Here is a 26,383-nt window from a genome sequence, read left to right as displayed (position 1 = left end):
TTTATTTTCATCGAGAAACTAACAGAGCCGCACTCTTTCAGTCTCTTATCAACAGCCAGCTTCTGTGATTACATAAGGTGTTCCACTGCTTAAACAAACTGAAGCCTGAAGGTTAAAAAAAAAAAAAATGAAAAAGACAAACAAGCTGCAAAGACCGGGAGCTGAAAGGCTGCCGGATGACACCAGTGGGACAGGAGATAAGGGGTAAGGCGACTCACCTTGGCATGGAGGTGGCCTAAAAAGTGCAGAAGATACTCCACGCTCTCCTGAAGGGTCGGAGCGCTGCGGCCAGGGCGAATGCTAACCGTCAGAGTGTGTGTGTTCAGCGTGGGGGAGTTGCAGCACACCCGAGCATCCGCGGACACCAGCTGGAGAGTTTCAGACGCCTCGTCCGCCTCCGTCTCGGCCCTGCCATGAAACAAGCGCCGTGATAACTTCCTTGAAAGGCCACTCCTGGTCAATAAACCTTCCAGGAAAACGTTTTAAATCCTCCTCTCAAGTGTTCCAACTTAAAGCGTGTTCCGACTATTCTTTTTGCTTGCAGAGACGGTTCCGTAAAGTGGGACGCACCTCCTTGTAGGGCAGATCTGTTTGTGCAATCCTGGGTGGATAGCTTCAGCTCAACGCCGAGGCCCGTTGGCTGAAGTCACCGGCCCGTGCTGAGAGTGACTTCACTTTTCAAGAGCCAAATGTAATCAACAACACATAAAGGGAGGGCTGGACGTTTTAAAACTACACCCGGCAACGGGGAAGCTCTCTAAGTGGCCGTTTTCTTTCAGTTAGTGGCATCCTCATTTTAAGTTAAGTGCAAACTATTCTGCCATAAACACGCAGCATTTCCACTTTAAGATCCTCAACCCATTTAGTCAGCAGCTGTTTTGTTTTCTTCCTTGTACTTATATGTTTGTCTATAGAGGACTGGCATAATTTGACTCTACGAGTCTTTCAGTAAGGAGGGTAATATTGTGGCTAATACCTGACAACTTCAACAGGAGCACAATTCGAATTCCCAAGCTACTTCCCATGACTGAGATGGGAATGTCACTTGCCTACAAATTGTCTCTATCTGCTGAGTTGGAGAAGGGTTGCTTCAGGGGCTGAGTGCCCATGTTCTTTGAATACTTCTATTGTTCAGAGAAGACAATATCATTGTAACAAAGGAAGGAGGAACCAAATTAGCGGTCTTCTGGTTTGCTGCCATACAAGTGTTTGCAGTGATCATCATTTTCTTCCTTGTGTTGTCCTTCAGTTCCTGTCAATTCACACTTTCGCTGTACATCACACTCATTTTGTACATGTAGACACATTAGTTCTTACCTGTGCTCTAAAACCATCAGTATCAGCTCATTTTTCTTCATAGTTAAATGTTTTCATTAGTTTTGAAGATAAATTACAAAAAATATTCAGGCTCCAAAGGTAATTGAAGTGATATGTATATTATTGTCTTCAAAAAAATCTGTATTTCATTCTATTCCTAGTTATTTTCATACTGATCTCATTGAATATGGCATGGAACCAATGTGTATCAAACCAAAACCCCTCCAAGTCGACCCTGCTGGCAGATTTATAGAGTCACATTTCCCAGCAGCAGAATGCAGGAAATGACTTAAAAATGTCAGGTGGACTGACGGAGGAGTTGGTACCATTTTGTACTTAAAAAAAAACAAAAAAAAAAACCTATGAATGAATAAATAAATAAAAAGAAAAGCAGGTACAAAATTAACCAAAATTCCAAAGCTACGCATGGGGAAAAATGACCAGGTTATATAGTGTGAGGAAGGTTTGGATGAACCATGGTTTATTTTTAGAGCAATGTGCCTATAAAAAAAATAAGTAAAAAAATAAATGTAAAACAGAAAAATGTCTCACTACTACCAATCTGACCATTTTTGAAACACAGGCTACACATGAGTCAGAATGTGAGATAATGAAGGGAATTTTTCTTTGCTATAAGGTCCTGTTACATCTTTCAAATATACGAGTTGCTCTTGGTGTGCTCTAATTCAGAACAGTGGGTGAATACTGAGATCAACGGTGTGGAAATCACAGTGTTCAAATGTGTGATGGCCTAGTGTGCTACTTTACTATGATACATAAATATCATTGTATGTATTTGTTCATATTAAAACATTCAACTGACCATCTGGGGAATTACATTCAGTCCTCCATGAATTTCTTCCAGAGGCGTTCCTCTTTAACCTTTGCTACACACTGCCAGTCATCTGGCTGAAAGAATGCTTTTACGTTTTTTCTTCATAAGTTCAAAATATATATAGTTTTTGCACAATTTTGCCTTAATTATTGCTTTGACTGTTGGCCTTTTTTATATTCCACTTAATGATAAATCAATTGCTGAATTAGTTGATTATTTCAGTAATCAGTTAATCACATTTAATTTGATTAATCACAATTCGTTGAGCCCTAATAGCATGTTTATCAAAATAAAAAAAATGTTGAATAATTAATTTCTAATTTTGAAAAGTTATTTAATTACAATATGCTTTCCTTATTTTGAGCATTTATGCATTTATCTGAGGTCACAGCAGCATGAAAGAGTCAAACTATGCCCACGTCTAAACTGCACTCACTTTGTGAGGAGCTCACGGAGATGCTCGTGTCCTCGTTGTGTCGCCACGGCAGCCGGGGTGTGACCTTCTTTGTTGACCAACCGAAGGGCTTCCCTGGCTCCGGGTTGCCGCAGCAGAAAGCGGGTCACCCGAGAAAGGCCACGCCGTGCCGAGAAATGCAGCAGAGTCTCCTGAGGGCTCGGGCCTGCAGAGGAAGAGACAGAAGATGACAAATGCACCAATAAATACAAACTCCACAAAACAAAGAGAGGCTGAAAAGAGCATGCAGTGGACCAGGGAAACCGATTTGTCGGTGCCACATACCATCACCTGAAGCAGCTCGGCAACACACAAACTCTGCCAGCAGAAACAGGCAGCGGCCCAGTAAACAACAGACGTTTCAGATATTTACTGAGTGCTACAGCCGCAGCTTTATGCTGAATTCTTTTGTGAATAAGGTGTGAAAAAGATGCAACAAAAAATAACAAAACATGACTTTTGTGCAGAAAAACATTCTGAAGCTGGGTCTCACACGAGAACATTGAAATGATCAAAGCCGCTTCACATAGTTTCACCTCAGTAGAGGTGAGCAACATTCAAGTGCACCAGATTCCCAGTTTTAATTTAGCCCGCTACCTGCCCTCTGCCTCTCTCGACCTCCTAATAACACCATAAACTGCTGAGACGGGGCCCTTTAAAATTCCCACAAACAATGATGATTTATGTACACACACACACACACACACACACACACACATGCACACAAACCTCCTCATGTCTGCCAAAGCAACAGGTTCTGAGAAAGGTTGCCTCCAGCTTTAAAGACCAAACTGCCAGCTGATCCACACACCAGCTCATGTGTAAATAAACATCTCTCCATATTTCCTGATATGGCTGGTTAAAAAAAAAAAAAAAAAAAAAAAAATTTGCTTCTAAAGGAACCTGATCCAACTTCTGCGTAAAAACCTTACAAAGAAAAGTCTGTGGAAGACTATGGAAAAGTCTATGGACTTTTAAAGAAATGTCTTAGTTAAATGAGTTCTGGCCTGCAAACCGTGATGAAAATGTTTTGCATGGCGTGTGTGATTATTTGTGTGGCAAAAACATGAAGCGTGTTGCAGCGTTTAGTGGAGGCCAGAAATGGGAAAAAAAAAAGGGGACAGGGGAGAAACTTATCAGCACCTGAATAATTATCAAGCAACTTCTATATAATCAGTAGCGTCTGCAGATGAATGGTTACAGTCCATTTAGCCTGGGCCGGTCCCAACCGCCCTGCCTTGATGAACTTTTAATCTAATTGCTGAAACGTAACGCTCCACTTGGTCGGGCCGGGGCCGGACTGGAATGCGAGATGCCAAACTGTGGCAGGAAATGCTTGGCTGCTGGGTTAGTTGGTGGGTTTACTGAAAGATGGCTGCCGTTCTAAGCCATGAAATTTTCACACAGAGAACGGAAAAGAAGAAAGCCAGAAAGCTCAGCAAATTAGTTCAGTTTGAAGGCTGGACGAAAAGGTTTGCTGCTCCTTGGCAGAAACACAACAAAGCTCTCAGCTGGTTGCCTTGCAAAGGGTTTGTTTTTCCCACCTCTGCAAATCTTAAGACTGAAAATGTTCACATTTTTCTTCTTTGGGAAATGAAAGTTCCCTCAGATTGGATGGATAAAAAGAATGTCATCTCTTTGGCAGAGATTTGTCTTATACCTATAGGCTTTGATCTGGAAAAAAAAAGCGTTTTCCAAAGTTGGAGTTGAGACATTGCTTAGGATTGCAGATCAACAAGTCTGTAGATCCATCTACTCAATGTCTGTACGCACTTATTGTTGCAGGGCCATAAGTGCCTATTTCCAGCAGTCATTGTTCGAGAAGGAGGTCATAGGGCAACAAGCTACATGTCCATCATGGGGCAAAACAAAAGCACACAGAACAAACAGTCAAACACACACACACACACACACACACACACACACACACACACGGACAATTTAGAGAGACCTATTAACCCAACAGTCATGTCTTTGGAGTGTAGGAGGAAGCCAGAGTACCTGGAAAGAACCTAAGAAGGCAAACTCCATGCAGGTAAACAAAACTGACTAACTAAAATGTAGTAACACCTGCATACTCAACTGATAAGAGGGCATATGGAGTGTTGTGCTGTATTTTGAAGGTTGGACACAAAAAGGTTTGGGAACCATTGATCTAAACCACTCTAGGTGTATCTTTAGGGTCAATGTCCAGCTAGATGTTAAACCTCACGGCACAGTCAGGTACTATGCAGCCTGATAGGTTTTCTTCTAGTATTGCTCTTTTAAATCTGTTATCTCTGAAAACAGATTTAAAACCGGTGCAGCATAACTGCAGATTACACATTATAAAATAAGCTGCTACACAAAAGGCTTTAAAGGGGCAGTATTGTGCAAAAATTGACTTTTTTTAGCTTTACATCATGTTATAATATTATTCCCTCATCGAAAACCTACCTGGCGTGTTGCATTGATTCTGTCATGCGTCTTCTCATTTGAACACTGGTAAAAACTATTAAAGGGTTAACAGAGGAGATGTTGTGATGACTTCCTGAAAGTGGAGTTTCAGAAAAAGCAGGAGATGCCCAATTTCAAGGCATTTAAATTATGAAGTGAAATGTCTTTTAAGTCATATTTGATATATAGCCTTTTTATAGCAAGTGGAAATAACTTGATTGTGCTGTAAAATGGCACTGTGTGCTTGAGAAGCACGTAACACTGCCTCTTTCTAAATGCAAAGTTATATATGGGTGCTATGGTAATGTAAAGCTGATGTATGTTGATAAAAGCACATCACATTAATTCCACTGCGGCCATAAAGGATGGCGTTAACTCGTAAAGAGGGAACAATATTTCTCCTACGAGCACAAAGCACGTCTGTTTTATGAAATGATACAAGATCAACTCTACAACACTGAGCTGATCGAAACTGCGGATCCTTCAGACAGATATCGATTTTTGTTGTGAACCGTAGCTCACTGTCCAAAGATAATTTGACACCTACTGCAGCAGCCCGCTCAGACAAACTGGGAACTGTTAAACCGTTTTAATGACATGCAAGATTTCCCAGGTGAGATGAACATCCCCCCCGACAACAATAAATAGCTGGCGGTGGTGTGAGATCAGTGGCTGCTGTGGGCCCACAGCGTGAAGGATGACTGAGATAAACCACCGTCACCTCCACCTACATTCCTCCGCTATCCATCATCTGACAGGTCTGATAAATGGGAGAGCGGGGCCACGCTCCTCTCCCCTCCCCTGCAGTTCATCGTTGCGGAACGTCTCGCGTTGAAGAGGTGACATATTGCGCAGCAGAGCCTATTAGAGCGCACATCACTCACCGCAGCTGGAAGCAGCTTTCCACGTCCAAACTGTGACAACTGATTGCGATGCAAAAAAAAAAAAGGGGGGAGAGGGGGGAGAGAGGGTGTGTCTGTGTGTGTCCATTACGTTAACAAGTGGATCTTATCTAATTGAGAGGAAGCCCATTACTGAATTCATCCATTTATTTCTCCGACTGAACACCAACGACAAACAAAATCTTCTTAAGAAGCGCGGAGGCTCTCAATCCCAGCGGCACAAACTTCCTGTGTCCCGTCAGCCCGTTTTCATCAGTCGCACTGAAATATTTCGCCGGTTCTTGTGCCTTGGTCCAAACATCCAAATCTGAGCTGAACCATGAGATATTATCTTCGCAATAGCCAGAGGCAGAGGCAGCACACTAACTACTCCCAGAAGTCCTATTTACGCTGCTTCACACAGAGCAATTACCTCGCAGAGTTTATCATCCACATCAGCTCATTTAGTTTCCTTTAACTGATTAAAGTGAAATGAGTCAACGGCCGGAGAAAATTGCCACTTTAATTTCGATAAAACCGTGTCTTAGTTTGCACTGATACAGCCACTTCTCACAAACCAAGCTGCTGCTGCCTCTGCCCAGAGAAGATGAGGACGAGTGCCGAGTCTACGGTGTTTTACATTGTTTGAGTAGTTACTGCTACTTACGTAGCAACAAAACAGTGTTATTTTATAGAGGTTAAGGTATGATAAGTTTGGATTTGGTCTTTCAAAGACACATTTGAACCATTTTGTCTGCTTGGAATATTAACCAAACAAATGTGAACAAGTTTGAAAAAGCTGCAAACATGCAGATTCTGGAATGACATTGACCTAAGCCCCATTGAAAATTAATAAATAAATAAAAACATACAGCTAGAATCAAATCAAGATCTTGTTGACGGCTATAAAAAGCCTGGAGTTTCTATGCAACTTACTAAATGACTTTTGTCTGAAATTAAAGGATTATATATTTTATAGCCACAATTTGGAGCACAGTCCAGTAAATGTTACCTTCAGTTGTCATAAAAACGCTGCATACTTAAATCAAAATTGACTATAATTGGGCCTCTGTCACTTTAAGAAGCTCCTGTTCTTTCCGACACTCCGCTTTCACCATGTCAAGATTGCAATGTTTCTCCATCAGTTTTACAAATGTTCTTTGGAGAACTGGACTGAGAAGTAGTTTGTATGATAAGCAGTTCCACCAGATGTTTGCCAATTGTTGCTGCTGCTAGTCTGGAGGAGCTGTGAGGGAAGGGATAGGGAGGGGTGATCTGTGAGGCGGAAGCTCGTCTGGAGACTGCAGCTCCGAGGAGGAGTGGCAGGAAGGCAGTTCTTAGTGATTGCAAGCATTTAGGCGCCCCCATTGGTTACGACGGGAGATTCAAGGATTTCTCAAACGTGCATTACAGAACCATAGCAGTACTCTGGGTATGATTTCGATGAGGAAATAAAATCGTAATGTAAAGTTCAAAAAAGTCGATTTTACACAATACTGCCTCTTTAAATTTCTTTGACTCTGGGTGGATGAGAAAAAAGATTTACAATAAATTCTCACTTGCGCATCCAGTTCTTTTTTTTTTTTTTTTAAGCATTGAAAGTGTTTGACAGAGAATTATTGCACCCTAAAAATATGTTTTAAATGCATCTTTAAAAGGCCAAAACTAGCACATGCCTTCATGTCAATGATGCTGATACTTCTCACTGGCATTAAACATCAGGTACATAAACCTCTATGATGCTTTGAAGCTGTCAACAGTTTCTGGTAGGAAGGCCAGATATCAGGAAGAAACAAATACCCTACGGACAAATTCGACACGAACATCTTGTGTTTCCCAGGCAGTGTTCACCCTTCATCTAGCACCATTCTGCTTAAGCGCATCATCTCTATAGAGCCAGTTTTGTAGTTGCATTACCGAGAAGTATGACAGCTATGTAAGATTGAGACTTTATTAGGCATGGCCTCTGCAGACTGGTTTTGCTCTACAGTGTTAGTCAGCGTTGCTCTCGCTCCTTCTGGTGAATTCCACACCTCGTTATCGCTCGTCATTTCACATTTCTTTGGTAAAGAAGGGTCCCTTGTGGCTTCTCATGCATTAAAACCAAAAAATAAATGTAGTCATGTGATCCATGTTACAGTTTGTGAACTGACGGCTATCTTTGTGTCATCATGCTTTTCCCATCTGCTTTTAGTAGAAAAAGCAGAATTTGCTGGGATCGTCTTTGAGTTGCCTCCTCTCCCGACTACAACTATGGCACAGCAAAACCCCGTAGGTCCAGTCTTGCATGGAATGGATTATAACCTTTTTTTTTTTTTTTTTTTTTTTTACAGACAAATGGTTTTATAATTGAATAGCTATAATTTTTATAAATGTATTCGAACCCATTCAAACAAGAGGTTCAGACCACAGTTACCCTGGACATTACTGCCTCTAGCTGCTGTAACGTAAAATATGGTTAATTCCACTCTGCTTCTGCGCTAATGGTGCTTGTGAGTAAGAGAGCAATTTATTCAATCAGACCATAATGCAAATTACACACACTGAGTCAGTACATAGAAACAAAAACAACTTAACAGTTTTGTGTTGTTTAGCTATAATATAGTTCCCTACAAAACCATTCATAGCCCTTGAACTTTTTCACATTTTAGCAGGTCACAACCACAAACTTTAATGTGTCTATTGGAGTTAGACTGACAGAAAGTAAACGTAAAGTGGTTACCAGTCATTTACATACAGCCAATAAAAAGATACATTAACTTTTTTTCCCTCACTGTCCAAACAATTTTTTTCCATTTTCTGAATGCAACAATAGAGACGGAAAGAATATTGATGTTAATTTCTGATTTCAGCTGTAGTTGTGAATAGGAAGGAAAAGAGTAGGTAGTTTTAAAAACTTGTCAAAAGACTTAAAGGCATAGCTTTATGTGTTTTCAATGCGTGTAGTCATTTTATAGCAAAATCAAGTAACAATATTACCTTCAGTTGTTATAAAAATGCTACATCAAATATGACTCAAAAGAAATTTTACTTCCTGATTTAAGATGTTGAAACTGGGCCTCTGTTTCTTTAAAGGTTTCTACTCATTCTGAAGTCACCACAACATGGATCCTCTTTTAACCCTTTAACAATATTTTTACCAGCGGTGCACTGACAAGCAGCTCGTATGCTGAGCTCAGCAGATGCGCAGCTCCAACAGGTGTTTGCTAATTGACATTGGCTAGTCTGAAGGAGCTTGGAAACTGCAGCTCCTACGAGGAACTGTACCTAAAAAAAGAAGAGGAGATGCACCTTCTGTCCCTCCAGCTGTTTTGCACATCTAAATGGTTGCCACTGGAGATTGAAGGATTTCTAAAACATTCATAAAAGACTCAAGGCAACACTTCAGTTAAGTTTTTGATGAGGGAATAAGATAATAACATGATGTAAAGCTCAAAAAAGTCTATTTTACATAATACTGCACTTTTAATTAATAACAATCATACACAAAATTGGTCTAATATGATTCATTATTGTTTTTGGTAACAACATCACAAACTGTAAAAAAAAAACAAACAAAAACCCCCAAGTAGGAGTAGTTCAGCAAGGCGCTGCATGCAGTGGTTTTCCAGGCTCACCGGTGCTGTTGGCCTGTTTGCTGCCCATTAAGCTCCATCCCGGCGGCAACACGAGGTGGTGGAGGGCCAGCGCCAGGTTCTCATCCAGGCGCTCACACTCCTGCACAGGAATCTGACACTCATCCAGGAGCAGGGCCCCGTCGAGGCCGTCGGCCCGGCCCGCTGTGCTCACCTGTGTGGAAGGTGATTACAGAGATGAGTCGACTTTTTAGCAGAGGAGAGCGAACAGAGTTTTTGGTGTGTGCTCCTTTTAAAAAAAGTCGAGCACGAGAGCATTAATCAGGCGCTGATAAATAATGGAAGACGTAAATGTAGGGAGTCGTGTTTGCGCGAGTGCAATTTGGAGCTGCGGCTGTGTTACTGAAAACGTCGGGTTCAGCGAGTAAAGAAAATAATGTTCCATTTAGAAGTGCATGAACGCCGAAGTCCGGATCAATTTCCTTCTCTTCAATTGTACGTTTCTAAGAGACTCCGAGCTGAGAGACGGAGAATTCAGTAATAGAGTATTAATGTCAGACATTAGGGCAGCAAACAAAAACAAAATGTATCATTTGGTTTCCCTGCTCTCAAGTGCTGCACAAGATCTAGTGCTATGGGAGATGAAATGACGGCTCACCAAGAACTGGGCCATGTCAAAAGCCAAATCCTGGACAAAGCTGAATCGATGCTCGGCCAATGGAGCCACGCACCCCGGGCAGGGCGCTGGGTCCTCAGGGTCCCTGGAGGGAGTCTGGGTGGCTGAACACAAGGTGACCAACACCACCTCGCAGCAGTCATGAGCTACAATACAATGAGAGAGAAACAAAGAGATCAGAGGAGGAAAACCAGCCTGGAGAGGACTCAGTTGTTTTTTGTTTTATTTACACCATTCAATCAATATAATTCATGTCACTTTTTTGTGTTTTTTCACCCTTTTTTACCCTGCAGCTGGAAATAAAATGTTTTCAAGAGCTTGTACTACTTTCATTTGTGAATTGTATAAAAAGAAATTTTAAAAACCCGATCAACACCTCAGCACCTTTAGCATCTATTAAACCTGCAGTTTTAACCTGTTCTGATTTTTATCATAATCATCATCAGTCTCTTTACATAAAATACATAAACATTATTCTAAATTATAAGATGAAATTTAGCCAGGGCTAAATTACTTTAGTTATTGATTAATCGGTTGATTGTTCTGACGATTAATCATATAATAGAAAAGGATTCTGCAAAGATTTCACTTCAGCCTTTTTATACAATACTACAACATTTCAAGCAACTCAATTCCTTTTTTAAATAAGAAAATGTTATTGCCTGAAATGCTTAAAAAAAAAAAAAAGCATACTAACGTACAAACCTCAGCCCTTTCTGATTAACTCAACGTCAATACAGCTGATAAACATTCACATGTTTATTTGCATCTATTAATGCATTAAAGTACTGTACAAAAAGGCTTATACAGTTAAATTAAAAATTTGCAGAATGTGGCATTTGTCTTATCCGATTAATCGATTGTCAGAATAATCAATTCCTAAAATAATCATGGGGAGGAGCCAAAGTTATGTTTTCAAACATCCATCTATCCATCCATTTTCTAACACCCTTGTCCCTTAGTGGGGTCAGGAGGGCTGCTGGTGCCTCTCCAGCTAACGTTCCAGGCGAGAGGCGGGGTCACCCTGGACAGGTCGCCAGTCTGTCACAGGGGCAACACAGAGACAGACAACCATGTGCACTCACACATTCACCTAGGGACTATTTGGAGAGGCCAATTAACCCAACAGTCATGATTTTGGCTAATTCTAGTCTTTTGGAAATTGGTTGAGTTGTACGTTTGGATTAATGAGCTACCCAGAAGAGAACAGTTCTATTGAATAATTAAAAATATGAATTAATATTTAACTTTTCTGCCAATGAGGACTTTACTGAAACCTGATATTAGCGTTCCATGAGAATCTTTCGAGATGGGTTTGATGCAGCCTGCAGACGTTGTGCAGTCTTATGAAAGCAAAAGTGATGAACAGACGGTTGATACTGACTGAAAGTACAGCAATCTGACAAAGTAACAACAACCCTGACTTATTTTCGTCTACAAAACGCACGTTGACAAAGTGTGGAAATATTAGGAGAATGAGGCTGAATTCATGACATCCTCTGATGGTTTTCATTAAAAAGCTCTATGCTTCAGTTTGGAGCTGCCTCCCTGTCACACCGCACGGTTCCCAGGGACACTTTAGTCATTTCCTTGACGGCAACACTTCAGTAGCTCCAGCGACGGCAGACGTTTAGCTCATTAATGTGATTTGCCGAACTAAAGACACTCAGAGTCACAGATTAACCTGACATGCTTGTTCCCAGGCTGTGAGGAGGAAACCTGGGCACAGAACGGAAAACGAAAAAAAAAAAAAAATGCAAACTGTATTCAGTACATATTCATCATTTCATACTTGCAATGCTGGAATAATTCCAACTCACAGAAAAATTAAAAGCAAATACCAGTAATCTTTATCTTACTGAAACATTTGTCCAATTGAACTCCACCACCTTTGTTGACAAGTCAGACTCCAGCAAATTAACAATGCACCGTGCCATCAGTTATATTTTGTTTATGCAAATGAATGCAATGAAGGATGATCACAACAACAGAATGAGCGTGGAGGACCGAGGTCTATGCAAATACACTGCAGTTGCATGAAACATTGGGAGATGCCGTAAAATATTTGGTTGTTTCAAAAGAAATCTTCACATATCAAATTTTTTTTTTCACAAGGGCAGGGGAGGGACTTCCTTTCCCATCTTGCAGTCTGCTGTCAGGATGATCTTCCTTGGATCTGGTCATGTAGTTGTCATAAATGTCCTCACGTTGTAGATATTTTCTTCAGTTTTGATTGTTGATTTATGTGACTTTCTTAATTATATTAAATGATCTCACTTTCTTCAGGCTGTCTTAGGGTGATAAATCTCTCAATGTATCCAGTACTGGCAGGTTTCCTGCTTCTAAAATATTGTAATCTTTTGAACAACTACGGTACCGCCTCCAATGACAACATTCCCCGTGTGTGATTTACCACCGCGCGGCTCGACATACAAACTGAGACGGCTGATGGCAAGCCAAGTTTGTGTTATTGCTTTACTCGAGGGCATTTAAATAGCAGCGATTCACAGAATGCACCGCCGTTTTTATTATTATTTTTTTAAGCCGTCTGGGAAATCCGTCCTGTGCCATCCTGGCCGGCTCCAAGCTCGGCCCTTTGGAGTCCAAATCGGCCCGACGGAAGAAGCAGCGAAGCAGAGCCGATCTGTGAAAAGAAAGTAACACCTCTCTGCAACCCCCAACAGACGGCTGTAATTCAGCTGAGCTCTTAATAAGATAACGCCGTTTATCATGCCCTGTCTTTATTCTTTACCTGTCAGGAAGGAAGGGAGACGCAGAGGAAAACAAATTCAGCTACTGCTCTTCCTCGTGTCCCTCGTGCTCTGTGCTTCTCCTCACATCGTTTATTGTTGGACGTGGAAAAGCATCAAAAGGAGATTATATCTTCTGTTTTTAATACAGTTTATTGTTTTTACTCGACTGTCCAATATGTTTCAAGCAGCTCTACACTGCACAAAACACAAAACCTTACCAAGTAATTTTGGTTTAGTTTTCAACAGCAAAAATCTTAGTACATTTAAATAAGACAAAACTAACTTAGAAACAACTTTTCAGTAGGATGTGGGAGCTTGTTTGAAGTCAATAATTCCTTTATATTGATGAAAAGTTACTTGTTCTATTAAAAGATTATTTCACTAATAAGACATTTTTCCATGTTATAACTGAAATAATCTAGCAGTGAAACTCACACTTTCATCAATATTAAGGAATTAGTTATTTAAAACAAGCTCCTATATTTTCAAAAACGTTACTTGTAAGTTAGTTTTGTCTAATGTCAATCTGCACTAAAAACTAGACCAAATATACTTGGTCAGATTTTATGTTTTTGCGGTGCAAGTCTTGCTTTACGATACCCGACTCAACTGTACAGAGAAAGGTTAAAATCAGAATGAAGCTGGTTAAATGGTGTTGAATGTGAACCATTAAAAAATTATTGTTCCCTATTGAAAAGCAGCGGGCAGAAAGTGACTAGAGAGGAGATGGTGCTAATGTTGTGAGCCCAGTCAGCAGATTTATACCAACAGTTGACAACCAGTATGTCAGACTAGGCAGCTTCTAAATCACTTTTAAAAGTTACCCTTTTTATAGACACTTTTCAGTCTCTTCACCAAACATCATTTTAAAACTTATAATTTATCCGTTTGTTTCTAGTCAATATTACTATTATTCTTTTGATTACGTATTGACTTTAGGAATAATCAGAAGTGAAGAACAAAGTATTAGTTGGACACTCAACAGGACACACTGACTGTAGCTAATGGAACTGAAATATCACAAATGCTTAACTATCCCAAAAGGCAAAATGACTGTTAGTGGTAGTCATCTTTCGGTATTATTAACCTTGTGTGCACAGTGAACTTTGCTCCTTGATGAGTTTGAAGCTGTTGCTCATTTACCAACTCTGTAGCTCCACAAACATGGACTGAATTTACTCAATATAAGCTCAGCCAGATGTAATTCATCAGTCAGACTAATAAAAAATGAAAGAGAAAGATTCATGTTGCTGCAAAATTCAACAGCAGCTAGGACAGTAAATTCTTGAATAGCTTAAAAAGAAAAAAAAAACAACAACATGTAGTTCCACTGGCAGATTTTTTCACTTACAGTAAGATATTTTTCCAGTTTTAAATGAAAAAATCTGCCAGTGGAACTAGTACAGTTTGTATTCAGGAATTATTTACTTAAAACAAGCTTTTATATGTTGTTGAAGAGTTGCCTTTAAGTTAGTTTTAATTCAAGTGTACTACAATAATTTCAACTAGACAAAAATCACTAAAATTTTGTGTTTTTGCAGTGTAATGAAATCTTACATATTGTCTCAGAGTGCATAAATAAACAGCATAATGCCTCCAGCAGCCATGTATAATATTTCTATCTGCTTAGTGATCACTTGCTACTTTGTGTGAAATATGAATAAATACTCTTAAGGTTTGTAGTGACACAAACTGAGAAGAAACTGTAACTGGTATATATAATTCCCATTGCAGTGCAAACTGAATTTCAGGTTTTATTCTTCTAATTTCGTCTATTTTATCTATTGAAAATAGAAATTTTGAAAACGGGAGAGACATTAGATCACATGTGTGGATTACTGTCTCTCTCTGTTGCTGTTGGGAGTAGCCGGGGTTGCGACGACGGCGGCTCACCGGGACACAACGCCTGTAAGGTGTCATGGCTGCTCCTCAGGGTGCTGGTTAGATGTCTCTGTGTGCTGCCGGCGAACAGCAGGAAGTAGTCCACTCCCCGATCATCTGCAGCCAGCTCTTCGTCGGAAAGCTGCACTGTGACAACACATCGACCCTGCTGAGACAAACGGGACCGTAAGTGGAAGGAAGAGAAAATAAAAAAAATGGCATATTCATGCAGCAGAATGTGTACAAAATTATTAGGAGAGTTTTACTTTTGACTTGCCAAATGACTTCTTTAAAAAACTTCCAGAATATGAAAACGTGGAAAACTTAATGGGTTTCTAATACAATATTAGAAACACATTAAAATATGCAAATAAATATAAATTCCCTTTTAAATAAGAAAGTAAACATTTTAAACTTTAGCATTAAATCTCAATTGGGTGAAGATAAATTTAAAAAAAAGCACCACTTCTAAAATTTTGGCTAAAACATATTCAGAGACAAAGGCATTTTTAGCTTAAATGCAAAATGTATACATGTTTTGTACAGTTTTGGTTTGATTACTCCTCTGAATATGTTGGGGGGGTTTTTCAGCAAATGCCGTTTTTTTGAGTCTGCACATGTGAGTTAACGATTAATCAATTACTAAATTAGGTGACAATTAATTCAATGATCAATAAATCGTGAGTAATCCAATTAATTGTTTCAGCCCTTCTTTTTGTTAAGTAACTGCAAGGCTATGAATGCAGCAATAAGATAGAAAATAGAAGGAAAATAGTAAAAATAACAATCCTGACAGTGTTAGGGGGACTTTAAACGTCATTAATTGGAATTTATCGTGACAGCGATAATTGAAAAATATTTTCATGATAAGAAACGTATCATGAAAAATAGTAAACAATTTAATAAATGTCCACTCCTAATAGTGATTAATCACAGGGCCGGAGTGTGATTAAGCTGATTAAAATGTTTTGATCGATTTGACAACACTACAAAATACAAGCAGTTTAAAAACAAACCACAAAAGCGTTGGCCATTTAGGACCAGTGTTGGAAAATTGGGCAAGTTCTCGTCCAATTAGGCTGTTTTTTAAACGCGTTTGGCTGGAGAAAAAAAAAAAACTAGGTTTGGGCAGGTTGTTAAAATTTGGGCTGCTTTTCACAACATTTGGTGACAAAGTTCTTTTGAAATAGTCACCATTATGTGGCAGAAAAACACAAAATAAGCTAGAAAGCTAGAAAGTGTTACTCATCTTTCTAGCTAATTTAGTTTGAAATCTCTAGAATCTGTTGAACATGACATTGTCAATAATTAATCAAGTTTCACTATGTGGTAGTGTTGTAAAGCAGAAATCCCAGGAAAATATCAAGTTTTAAAAAGATATGTCACCATAAAAAACTCAAGTCTCATAGAGATCAGTCAAGTCCTTTGCAGTCCCAATGGGATCTGGTTCTGGTCAGAATATAAGAAAGGACAAATCATGGGGCTATCAACATGAATGTCATTACTTTAATTTTGGAGTTGGATGGGTTTTACATTGTTTTTGGTTTGGAAACTCAGATCTGGCAACCGTGTTTAGGACCCCAGAAGACAGTCAGTTCCTTCATTTGTTTCAGTATCTGGAGCTTTTTAACAGCACAAAATTTCAGCCACATTCAGTTCAACTGTGTGAACTAGATAACCGTTGAATTACCAGAGCGCAAAGATTCAAAAGCGTAATTATGCATAAATGCTGTCTGCTTTATTTCTAAAGCAACAAAGGCCCAGAGTGAGGTTGCACAATTTGTGGAATGATGTGGTGTCATCTGAGGACAGACCAAAGGGGGGAGGAGATGGGACAGAAAATAGGGATATTGTTCAATTCAACTTTTTTTTTCTCCCCCACTGAGGCCAACAGAATGGAGAACGTCTCCAACCATTTACTCTGAGCGACGCTGCAGCTTTTTGACCCAACGTCTGAGCTGAGCAGAGGGTCAAAGGTGCTGCCTTCCTCTCCTTCAGGGCCATGTTTCTTCCAGTCTAGAAGGCAGCAGCGAGGCTAACCAGCAGCCTTGGGACCGGCAAGCCTCTCTGTTTGGCAAAGCCAGAAATGCTGTTTGAACGATTTGAGTGGAGGAGACGTGTTCAAAGTCGGCCCAGAGGCCACGGACAGAGAGAGGCAGCCTGGAGGAACCTTCAGAGAGCCAGAAGTCAGGAAGCCGACTGGCGGCATGCTTAGCGGAGCGCCGAGTGTGTCGGCTTTAACAAGGAGAGATGAGGAAGTGCAGTAAATGAGTCGCCGGCCCGGCAGAAGCCAGCAGGCATGACATCCTCTCCATTAAAAACTCATCTCTTATCCTCAGCTCCGACTGGAAATTAGGGTTTGCCGCGTCGGGAGTGAATTGACACCTCGGTGATTTTGGCAGTTTTGTGCTCCGTGGGAAAATGAAAATACATCGGTGTGAAATAAGTTCCACATTTTCAGCCACGAACAAAGGAGAAGCAAAAGGAGAAATGATTTTCTCTCTTCCTCTGGATCACTTCAGACAGAATGCCGACCCGTCACACTCCGCGGCGATAGCAGCTCGGGCTTCTTGCGGCAACTCGGCGGGCCTCGCGGTTTCCCCAAATCACCCCTCGACCCCTTGATAAACGACGCAACATGGAGGAACCTCCTCTGACATAAGAACACCTGAAAGTCGATTCGTTGAGTAAACATTCACAAAAAATATTTATATATGTAACAGTATTGGGCAACGAGAGCCGAGACGGAGGCTGGTGCTGAGAGAAAACAGAAGTGAAAGCTGAGAAGAAAGTCAGCTGAATAAGATCGCTGAGAGTCTCTTTTTGGAGGCGAACGTGTTGGCAGCAGGCGAAGAGACGGGAGATGTGAAACATCTGCTGGAGACGGCAGGAAACAGAGCTCCACACACAGCCATCTTTGCAAAACATGCAAAAGAGCACACACAAACACACACAAACACACACACTTACACACACAGGAACTATGGTGGCTGGAGGCTAAAATCTGTACAAAAACACATTGAAATTACTTATTTGTCCGACTTAAGCGACAGAAAGAAAATATATGTTTAAAAGCCGAGTAAAGCGCGCCCATGTGTGTAAATGGACGCCTGCATTGCCACGTTAAATACTTCAAACCAGCGGAGAGCAAAGTGACCTGCTGAGGTATTGACCTGCTAATCATGAAGTTTCAACAAGAAGCAAGCAGCTCTTTAGCGACATGAAAAGCACAGCTGGAGGCTGCAGAACTCAGCCTCTCCTCCCTCACCGCTTCCGAATACGCATGTATGAGCTGAGCTGTTTCCCCGACATCCAGCTGCTGTTTGTCCAGGTGAGCAAAAGGTTCATTTTAAATCAGAAACACATCCACTACTTCAGTAGTAAAACCCTGCATTCAGTCACGCGGATGATGTTAGAACAACAGACAACGTGTCAGTGCGAATGCTTAATAAGACGAAGCTTTGCACAAAATGTTCTGGGATATTTTTTTTAGTATGTAGAGCTTTGCCGTTACTATATTAGAGCTCTTGTGAACACTTATTTTAGTAATCAAGTAAACCATCAATTATCCTGATGATTGAATAAAAAGAATTGAGAAAATAAAGTATTAGTATAAATTTGCCTTGAGAAATTGTAATAATGGAGGTCCTGGAATCGCTACAGCCCTACATGTTTATCTTCACCTCATGGTTTGTAGGTACAGCAGAGCATTCAGGTTGTTCCAAGCTTTAGCTCACAGGAAAATGGCTCCCACTGACTCACGCTACAGAGTCAGGTGACCAGGCTAATCAAGCTAAAAGCATCATCCCTCCATCACTGTGCTTAACAGTTGGTATGGTGATGTTGGTGGTGGTATGCTACATCTGAACATGGTGATGTAAAACACGGTCAAGCAGGTCTAGTTTGACCTCATTGGTCAGAACAACCTGCTCCAGAAATCCTGTTGCAGGAAAATATCACTGAACAACAGAGCAGAACTTTAATCCTAGCATCCTATCCAAACAACCAAACCTGTTCGGTTGTCTTTTAATACTCTTGAAAACTGCTTTGAAATTTGAAATGCTGGAGCAAAAGTTCAGGACCCATTAGAAGTATATTATGATGGCAGTTTTCATGTCTTTAATCACGTATTGGATCATCTGTTAATGCAGCAAATTTGCATTCACTATAACATTCAGTGAATATGCATCACCTTGTGATAATATATCCCTTGAACTTTTATAGATATAGTGACTTTTCATGTAGAAAAATCGGTATTGGGCCAAACCGTACTTAGTGCACACCCAATTTGAATATGTCCAAAAAAAATTATTTTCCATCTACTTACCAATTATGTGTCGGCTTATTACATTAAAGTCAAATAATACCGACTGAAATCTGTGGCTATAATGAACCAAAAGGTGTGAATATTTTTGAATGACACTGTAACAATATAACCATATTCCTTCAACTTAGGTGATTAGACACATTTAGTTTCTGTTTTAACCCAGTGACAGACTGAAGCAGTTCCTAAAACCTGAGGCCTAATGAGGCCTCACCACCCGCCTGGTCTCAGTGAAGAGTCAGATTGTAAATCACAGATAACATTATCTAGCTGGTGAATGAGTTAGCAAGTCAACTCTTTATATGCACACACACATACATGCGCACGCGCGCACACACACACACACACACACACACACACACACACACACACACACACACACACACACACACACACACACGCGCGCACGCGCACTCTTCCATATCTGCTTCGTGTGTGTACCTCCTCTCCCTGCCTAGTGATTAGGAGAGCAGTGGAACCACAAAAGCTCCGACTCAGAAATATCCCTACTGCTCTCTCACACACACGCACACACTTCATTAATTTTGTATCAACATATTCAGGAGCCACAAGAGCAACTGCATATATTTTGGAGTAATTTGTAAGGGGATCAAACTGAAACACTTAATGTATGACGAGTAAAGGCAGCAAATGTGTAACCAAAGAGTAATTAGCAGAATGAAGCGGCTGTAAGTGGTTATTAGAGCATCCGCAGGGTTCGGGACACGTTCTGTTTGAACAAGTGAGGTAGTTTGTGCGAGTGAGCAAATTGTGTTGGAGAATTTTTAATTCTTCCCATTCAGAGCCGGCACCGACACGCGTCCTGAGCAGAAAAACCAGCCAATTATCAGCTTGATCGACCCCAACGAGTAACACTCAAAAATTCAATATTTGCTTCGATAGTGAGCATACCAAATGGAAGCAGGACAACCAGGGTTTGTTGACAGCATCGCTCTTTGGTGTGGATGTAGTTACTGAGCAAATGTCTTCCATATTTCTCATGTCGTTGCCTTGATCCATAGTCATGTTGCCCTTTTAAATAACTAATTAAATTTGCTTCATGAAAACATGCTGAATTCGGGAAAAAACACTAATGTGTTCTGATAAAAGTTTTTAGCCCTTTGATTTAGTTTTTTGGCTGTATAAAAACTTGTGTGTTTTTCATAAAACTACAATGAAAACATATTTTTCACATTGTGGAAGTCGTGTGGATAAACAACCAGATATTACTACTGGGGGAAAAGCAAAAGAAGACGACAGGAAGTGGTTGGAGTGTATGGAAGCCCATTTCCACCACTCTGATAAAAGAAGTACATATCTAATTAAAATGAGATAGTAATTTCATTATAATAAGATAACTTATCTTGATATAAATTAAAATGTTATGTCATTACAATGATATGTTGTGGGTTTTTTTTTTATCAGAATGGAGGAAAACGGGCTTCCATAGGCATTTTTTAATGACTTATTGCACGAAAAGCGGCGCAACTATATATTATTAAGGTGGTTGCAAAAACATAAATCAGCCCCTCCCCCCAAGGAATGTACGTAAGGGTGAAGGAGCATAGAAAACATACCGTCGCTCTATCCGTATGAGCGACATTATGTTTCATGGAAACACAGCAGTTTCTGCATCTTCAACAAAACAAAAAAAATATGCATAAAAATAAAAATTAAAACTGTAACCTGCAGGTAGGGCTGAGCAACAAATCAATTGTATCGATTATTCAAACTTTCTCATTTTGAAGATTTCATTTTTTGGAAAATCTGGATTTTTCTTCCCCCACAAACACACTCCCAGAAAAAAAAAAAAAAAAAAAATCTAATTCGATATATTTAATTTTTAAGCTATGTCGCCCAGCACTACCTCCAGGTTCACATGACCTGAGAGATGCAAACCTGATTTATTAAAGTCAACCAAACAACTATAATTCTGTTCATATCTTAACCACATCTGGAGTCTGGACACGAAACTAATAAACAAAACCTGATCTGCATTCCCGCCAACCTTCCCGTTATACCAGTTTGTTGGTGCACAAAGCTACTCAAAGAAAAATAGAGGTCATTATGCCGAACACACAACCGGTGCTAGTTAAAGTTTACGTTGCGCTGACCTGACAGGCGTCCCCATTCACACAGAGCGGCAGCCACACGGGCCAGAAAAGTGAAAGCACTTAAATATGTAAACAACACGGTGTTTGTTTGTGTGAGAGGAGGAAGCACAACTGGGCGCACTGGAGAAACTGCCTCAAGTGCACACAAGAGCCATTGTGATTAGTGATACTTACATACAAAGGAGCTTGCTGTGGATTGAGTTTCATGTCCCTGGACACTGAAAAGAGAAGAACAAATTACGGGTTAGCGGTTGTGGGATGCTCGTTATTGTCTCTGCATTCTGCTTCAAAAACAATGGAGATTCTTCAGAAGGGCACAAAAATAGGTTGTAGACACGACATGATCATTTTAGCACCTTGGAAATCTTGTTGACGTAAACACTCGGACAAAGAAAGCCTTCTCTCTGATTAATCTATGCTAAGTTTTAGCTCCACGTCAATGGAACTGCAAACGGCAAGAAAGGCTTCACAGCGACGCTCTTAGAAAATGTATCCCATAAATTCAATGCCTTGATTTGTTTCACTCACAGACATCAGTCACCTTTACAGTTTCCTTCCTGCTATTCAGACAAGTTTTTGAAAGAGGCCTCATGAATGCTGAAGAACGCACAGCTTTCACATCAGACAAACTGATTTTAAAGGAAGAAGTTTAATGTAAACATACTTATCTCACCATTACTCATTCTCATCCTACAAGTTCAGCTTTGAGAGAACAAGAAAATCACTTTGCAATCAGTGAATGAACCATTGTTAATTCCCAGCATGTCCTCATGACAACGCTTCGTCGTCGATGATAAGTCACTGCAACTCAAGTTAAATGCTTTTTTTTTTTGGGGGGGGGGGGGTTGCCATCAGTGAGTCATCAAGAGAGGAAACACAGATGTAGGAAGTTATTTGAAGGGGTTTTTCTTTTCAGACCGAAAGGGAGAAGATTTTCAGCAGATAACAGGGAAGCTGCATGCAGTGCAGCAGAGACGCTCCTACTTTATCCCACACTCACTAGAATACACACACACACAAACAGAGAGTGCTGTTTACAGTTTGAAAAGTTGGTCGTAAACTGTAGCTGCTTGAAACTAATGGCACGAAAAAAATGTATTTATCTTTGTGAGTTACAGCTCCATCTACAATCTATCAGCCACAAAATTCAATTTCCTGACACTTTCTAGTTGTTTATTGTGCTCAGAGTATGCTATGTTAAGTCCTCAGTAGGTACAACAATTGGTTACCATGGAGACTGAATGCGGGTTGGAAAAGAGACATTGCTGACAAAAAAGTCTTTGCCAAGTGACAGGTGGCGCTTTCCTGTCAAGTGTTGTTTGATTTTCTAGCATCTGAAGGAAAACTTATCCAGACAAGCGAAACCAGTTTTGTCTTTGTGTAATTTCTATAAACAGGAAATGGAAAATGAGTTGAGTTGATCATTTTATAACACACAATAAGTGTCTAAATCAAGGCTTGTAGTTCAAAATCTACAAAAATGTTATATCTTTGGAACTGCTGTTGCTAGATTAGTTTAGGGCTTCTAATCAACAGAAAAATCTTAATAAATAGATTTTAGATAAAGACACCTTTGTCCATGCAAGTAAAAAGAAAAACAAATAAAATAAATAAATAATCACAAAAAGGGAATTTTTTTGATCCTACAGAGAAAGTCAAAAACCCAGCATCCAAGAATCTACAAAGTAGTTTAAGAACTGTCGTCCTAACCAGAGATGATCAACTTTGTATCATTTGCATCAAATATTGTCAGCTGCAGAGAACGCCGCGTTTTTAATGTGATGTGACGCCACCCATAATTCAGCAGACGGCTCTGCTAATCCCAGTTTTATCAGATCGCACACCCACACTGCAGTAACTTCTCGTCTCACGACGTCAAGGTATCAGACGAAGCCAACGTATTTTGGACGAATTAAAATTCATCTGAAATGCCGTGACAACAACTAATGTCTGACGTCGAATGAGCAAAATCCGCAGGAGCAAAAGCAGATGTGAGATTAATGCAAGAGAACAATTATCTGTCAGGGAGTGACAGAGGTAAAGGCAGATCAAATTGATAAAACCCAGGTGGCTATGATATGCTGCAGTGATACAGCACATTTTGTTACAAGTTTAGTGGAAGAACCTTCAATCAAACTTTATAATTACAGCCAAATGTGGAGCAGAATGCGTCACAGGTTTAAAAACAGAGATTGAGACCAGAAACACACACACAACTACTTAACTAATGGAAGAAAATACATGCTAAGTAATGCTGAAAAAATGTATCAGAACAATAAAATTACTATAGTAAACTATGCATGGCAACTAATGATTATTTTACTAATCATTTATTATATCAATTATTACTATTTAAGCCTTTTTATACAATATTAGAAAAACAACAAAATATGGAAATGAAGGATTCAAAGTCTCCAGGAACTTTAGTATCAAACCAGCTACGAAATCTGGACTCAGGTCCCAATTTAAGAAGTGTGATAAATAAATAAAGTAAGAAAATGAACATTTTATTGCTTAAAAAAATAATAACAGCATTCCTTTAGTGAACACCCGATCATGTGTAGCAAAAGGCGCATCTTCTGCTGTTCTTTTTTTTTGTTTGTGTTTTTTTAATCAACCAGTTAATAAATGGCTAGCAAACGATGATTAAGAGGACAATTTTCTCTTGTTGCTGTTTGTGTTTCAGGAGGGCGTTGGCCATGTGGCATTTATTTGGCCTTGTGACAGCGATGCAGCGCGTGATTATGGGGGTGTTTCACTGAAGCAGGGAAGCAATATCAGCAGTGTAGTGACATTGCAGAAAAAATAAAGTATTGGTAAACACACGGGAAATGAATAAACAGGAATATTAATAGATCTTACTTTAAATAAACAGTAATATTGAGAACGTGCAGAAAGAACAGTGGCATGAACAGTCCTGGAAATCCCCCACTCTCATCACAGGGGTCAATAGAGCAAAACTCGCTCGCCCACACTCTCTCACACCCTTCCAACGAAGCTGCCAGTTCCCTACCTGTGTTGGTTTGTTTGTTTGTTTGGACAAACCTGCCTCTTCCAATCGCCAACTGGTTTATCAGCAAGCAAACAGAGTCGGGATAGCAAAGCAACAAAAACACTAGTTTGCCTCTTCTAGAAGGGCTTATGTCGTCCCGGGATCACTTGGCAGGATTACACGGAACATGTTTGACTCCTGTACTCCCGAGTCTAGAAAAGCGAGGCCCTAAAGCCGGCTTCTGGACACAAGGTCAGAGGTAGTGGGTGTGTAATTGCCTTAAAAAACAAAAGGTGTAACAGCTATATACTTGGAAGACAAATGGGTTGGAAACCTTTCTGCTGAACCCTCCCGAACAGAGCTTGGCTCGAGCTCGCGTTCGCCGAAGAGTCAAGGATCTGTTCAGCTATGAGCCCCCGTGTTCTCCTCTGTTATTTGCGGAGACAATTTTCTTTTGTTTGCCGTTCCCTGGCACTAAAACAAGTCCTTGCTTCTGGCCCCGGTGGTTAGCGGTGCATTAATCACATCAACCACACAGCGGGGGAGGCGGCGACAAAAGGCCAGGACCTAATGAGTTCAGCAGAGAGCGAGCGAACGAGAGAGAGCTCCAGAGTCAACAGAGCACAACACAATTCACTTTCTGCAGCCCAGTCCAAACATTTTTCCAATTTTCTGCTAAATGTACAGGCCTGAGCTCGAATTAGGCGGATCAGGTAAGGGGATAATCAGCAGCTCTAATAATACTCTGGAGGCTAATCCTCTTGCCTTAAGTGCACTGGGCCAGGGACCAGCTCCCTCACGACACACACCGCACTCACTTATAAGACTCAAATCGTGTCCGCCGGCTCTTGGTGCTTTTTTACATTTCTATCCCCTTGTCATCTGTTGGCTCTCAAGTCCTTGTTATTTTACTTTGACGGCATCTACGAGGCCACGGTCTGGATCTAGCTTGTGGCACAATAGGGCAAATATTTACAAGATGCATTGCCACTTTCACAACATTCACCGGCAAGGATGGAGCCGATAGCATTTGTTCACCTGAGGATGGCTGCCGTGTCCTTTATCACCCCCCCGTCCTGTTTTACATTCGCCACACATTCGCACCAGCAGCGGCGGCAGCAGCTCAGGCTGTCGGTGTGACGGCCACTTTTTCACAGTTGTTAAGGGAGGAGAAAGATTCCTGTGACACCTGGGATTTCAGACAGGCGGGGGGAAAATCTGCAGGAGCATCAAAAACTGTGAATCCGTCTGAGTTATTACAATATTTCCTTTTCTACTGAATGGTTTTGATGATTATCATGATTTGGTTTCGAATTATGAGTTCCTGCAAGTAAAACTAAAAAAAGCTTCACTTTCTATTGTAGAAAAGTGCAAATTGGTTTGAATATAAGCAGAAAACAATGAAAATTAAGTTTACACTACAGTTTTTATTTTTATTTATTTATTTTTATTTTAAAATTGCCCACTTCCTGTTAAGTCAAATCATTGCCTTTTTACTACCCAGACCCAAAGTGACCCACTAATTGCCATTTTTGGAGTTCCAGTCAGCACGCTAGACGCTGTATTTTAGGGTAGTTCTGCAAAAGTGGATTTTTTTTTTGTTGGAAAAGCGTGAGCTAGATAAGATTGGTGGATTAGATCGGTTTGACATGCAAATATCGGCAGACTGCCAATCTCCCAAACTAAAGAAAACCTGGGCTTATTTATTAGTGCATTCCTACCTCACTGTCTCACTGATTCTTTTTTTTAATCATCATTATATTTTAACTAATTATCATAATTGTTTTATTTAACAGCACTTGTATTAAACTGCTCATCTTAATTTATAGACCAAAAATGCAGGTTTTATGCATGTAATTAATTAGAAAAATGTAAATGATTTTTCAGTATTTTACCAGGAACCGTTGATAAGACAAGAGAAAAACGGATCGATTCTGATCTCCGGCCGACAGATTGTCTAGTTCCAATAAGCTGCAAGGTCCTGCGTATTTTTACAGAGTAAGTGGAACATTGTCTCTGATCAATCTATACGGAAATGTATTAATGAGATAAGTTAGCTGCCACATTTTAGTTGACAGTTACTGTAGCGAGTTCAAAGGTACAAAATGAACAATTACAGTTCAACACACTTAATCAACAAACATG

The 26,383-nt window shown here is 40.2% G+C and overlaps 1 protein-coding gene across 5 annotated transcripts in view; it reads right to left on the bottom strand.

The window, feature by feature from the left end:
• The window catches only part of akap13a (A-kinase anchoring protein 13a), a 127,201-nt gene that overhangs the window by 81,591 nt on the left and 19,227 nt on the right, over positions 1-26,383 (bottom strand). For 4 of the 5 annotated variants that reach the window (XM_088004136.1, XM_088004131.1, XM_088004134.1 and 1 more), the window contains exons 2-7: positions 21,421-21,464; positions 14,821-14,977; positions 10,157-10,320; positions 9,541-9,712; positions 2,589-2,772; positions 219-408 (exon numbers count right to left, since the gene is read on the bottom strand). In XM_088004136.1, the coding sequence (XP_087860262.1) occupies positions 219-408; positions 2,589-2,772; positions 9,541-9,712; positions 10,157-10,320; positions 14,821-14,977; positions 21,421-21,453 (900 nt within the window). In that variant the 5' untranslated portion in view covers positions 21,454-21,464. The remainder of the gene's footprint in view (positions 1-218; positions 409-2,588; positions 2,773-9,540; positions 9,713-10,156; positions 10,321-14,820; positions 14,978-21,420; positions 21,465-26,383) is intronic. The other variant, XM_088004133.1, reaches the window with a different exon arrangement.

Source organism: Poecilia mexicana, unplaced genomic scaffold, assembly GCF_051168715.1.
Source record: "Poecilia mexicana isolate PSO_F unplaced genomic scaffold, ASM5116871v1 scaffold_3, whole genome shotgun sequence".
Classification (NCBI taxonomy): domain Eukaryota; kingdom Metazoa; phylum Chordata; class Actinopteri; order Cyprinodontiformes; family Poeciliidae; genus Poecilia; species Poecilia mexicana.
Note: the sequence above shows the minus strand (reverse complement) of the source record. Positions and strands in the feature narration are given on the sequence as shown.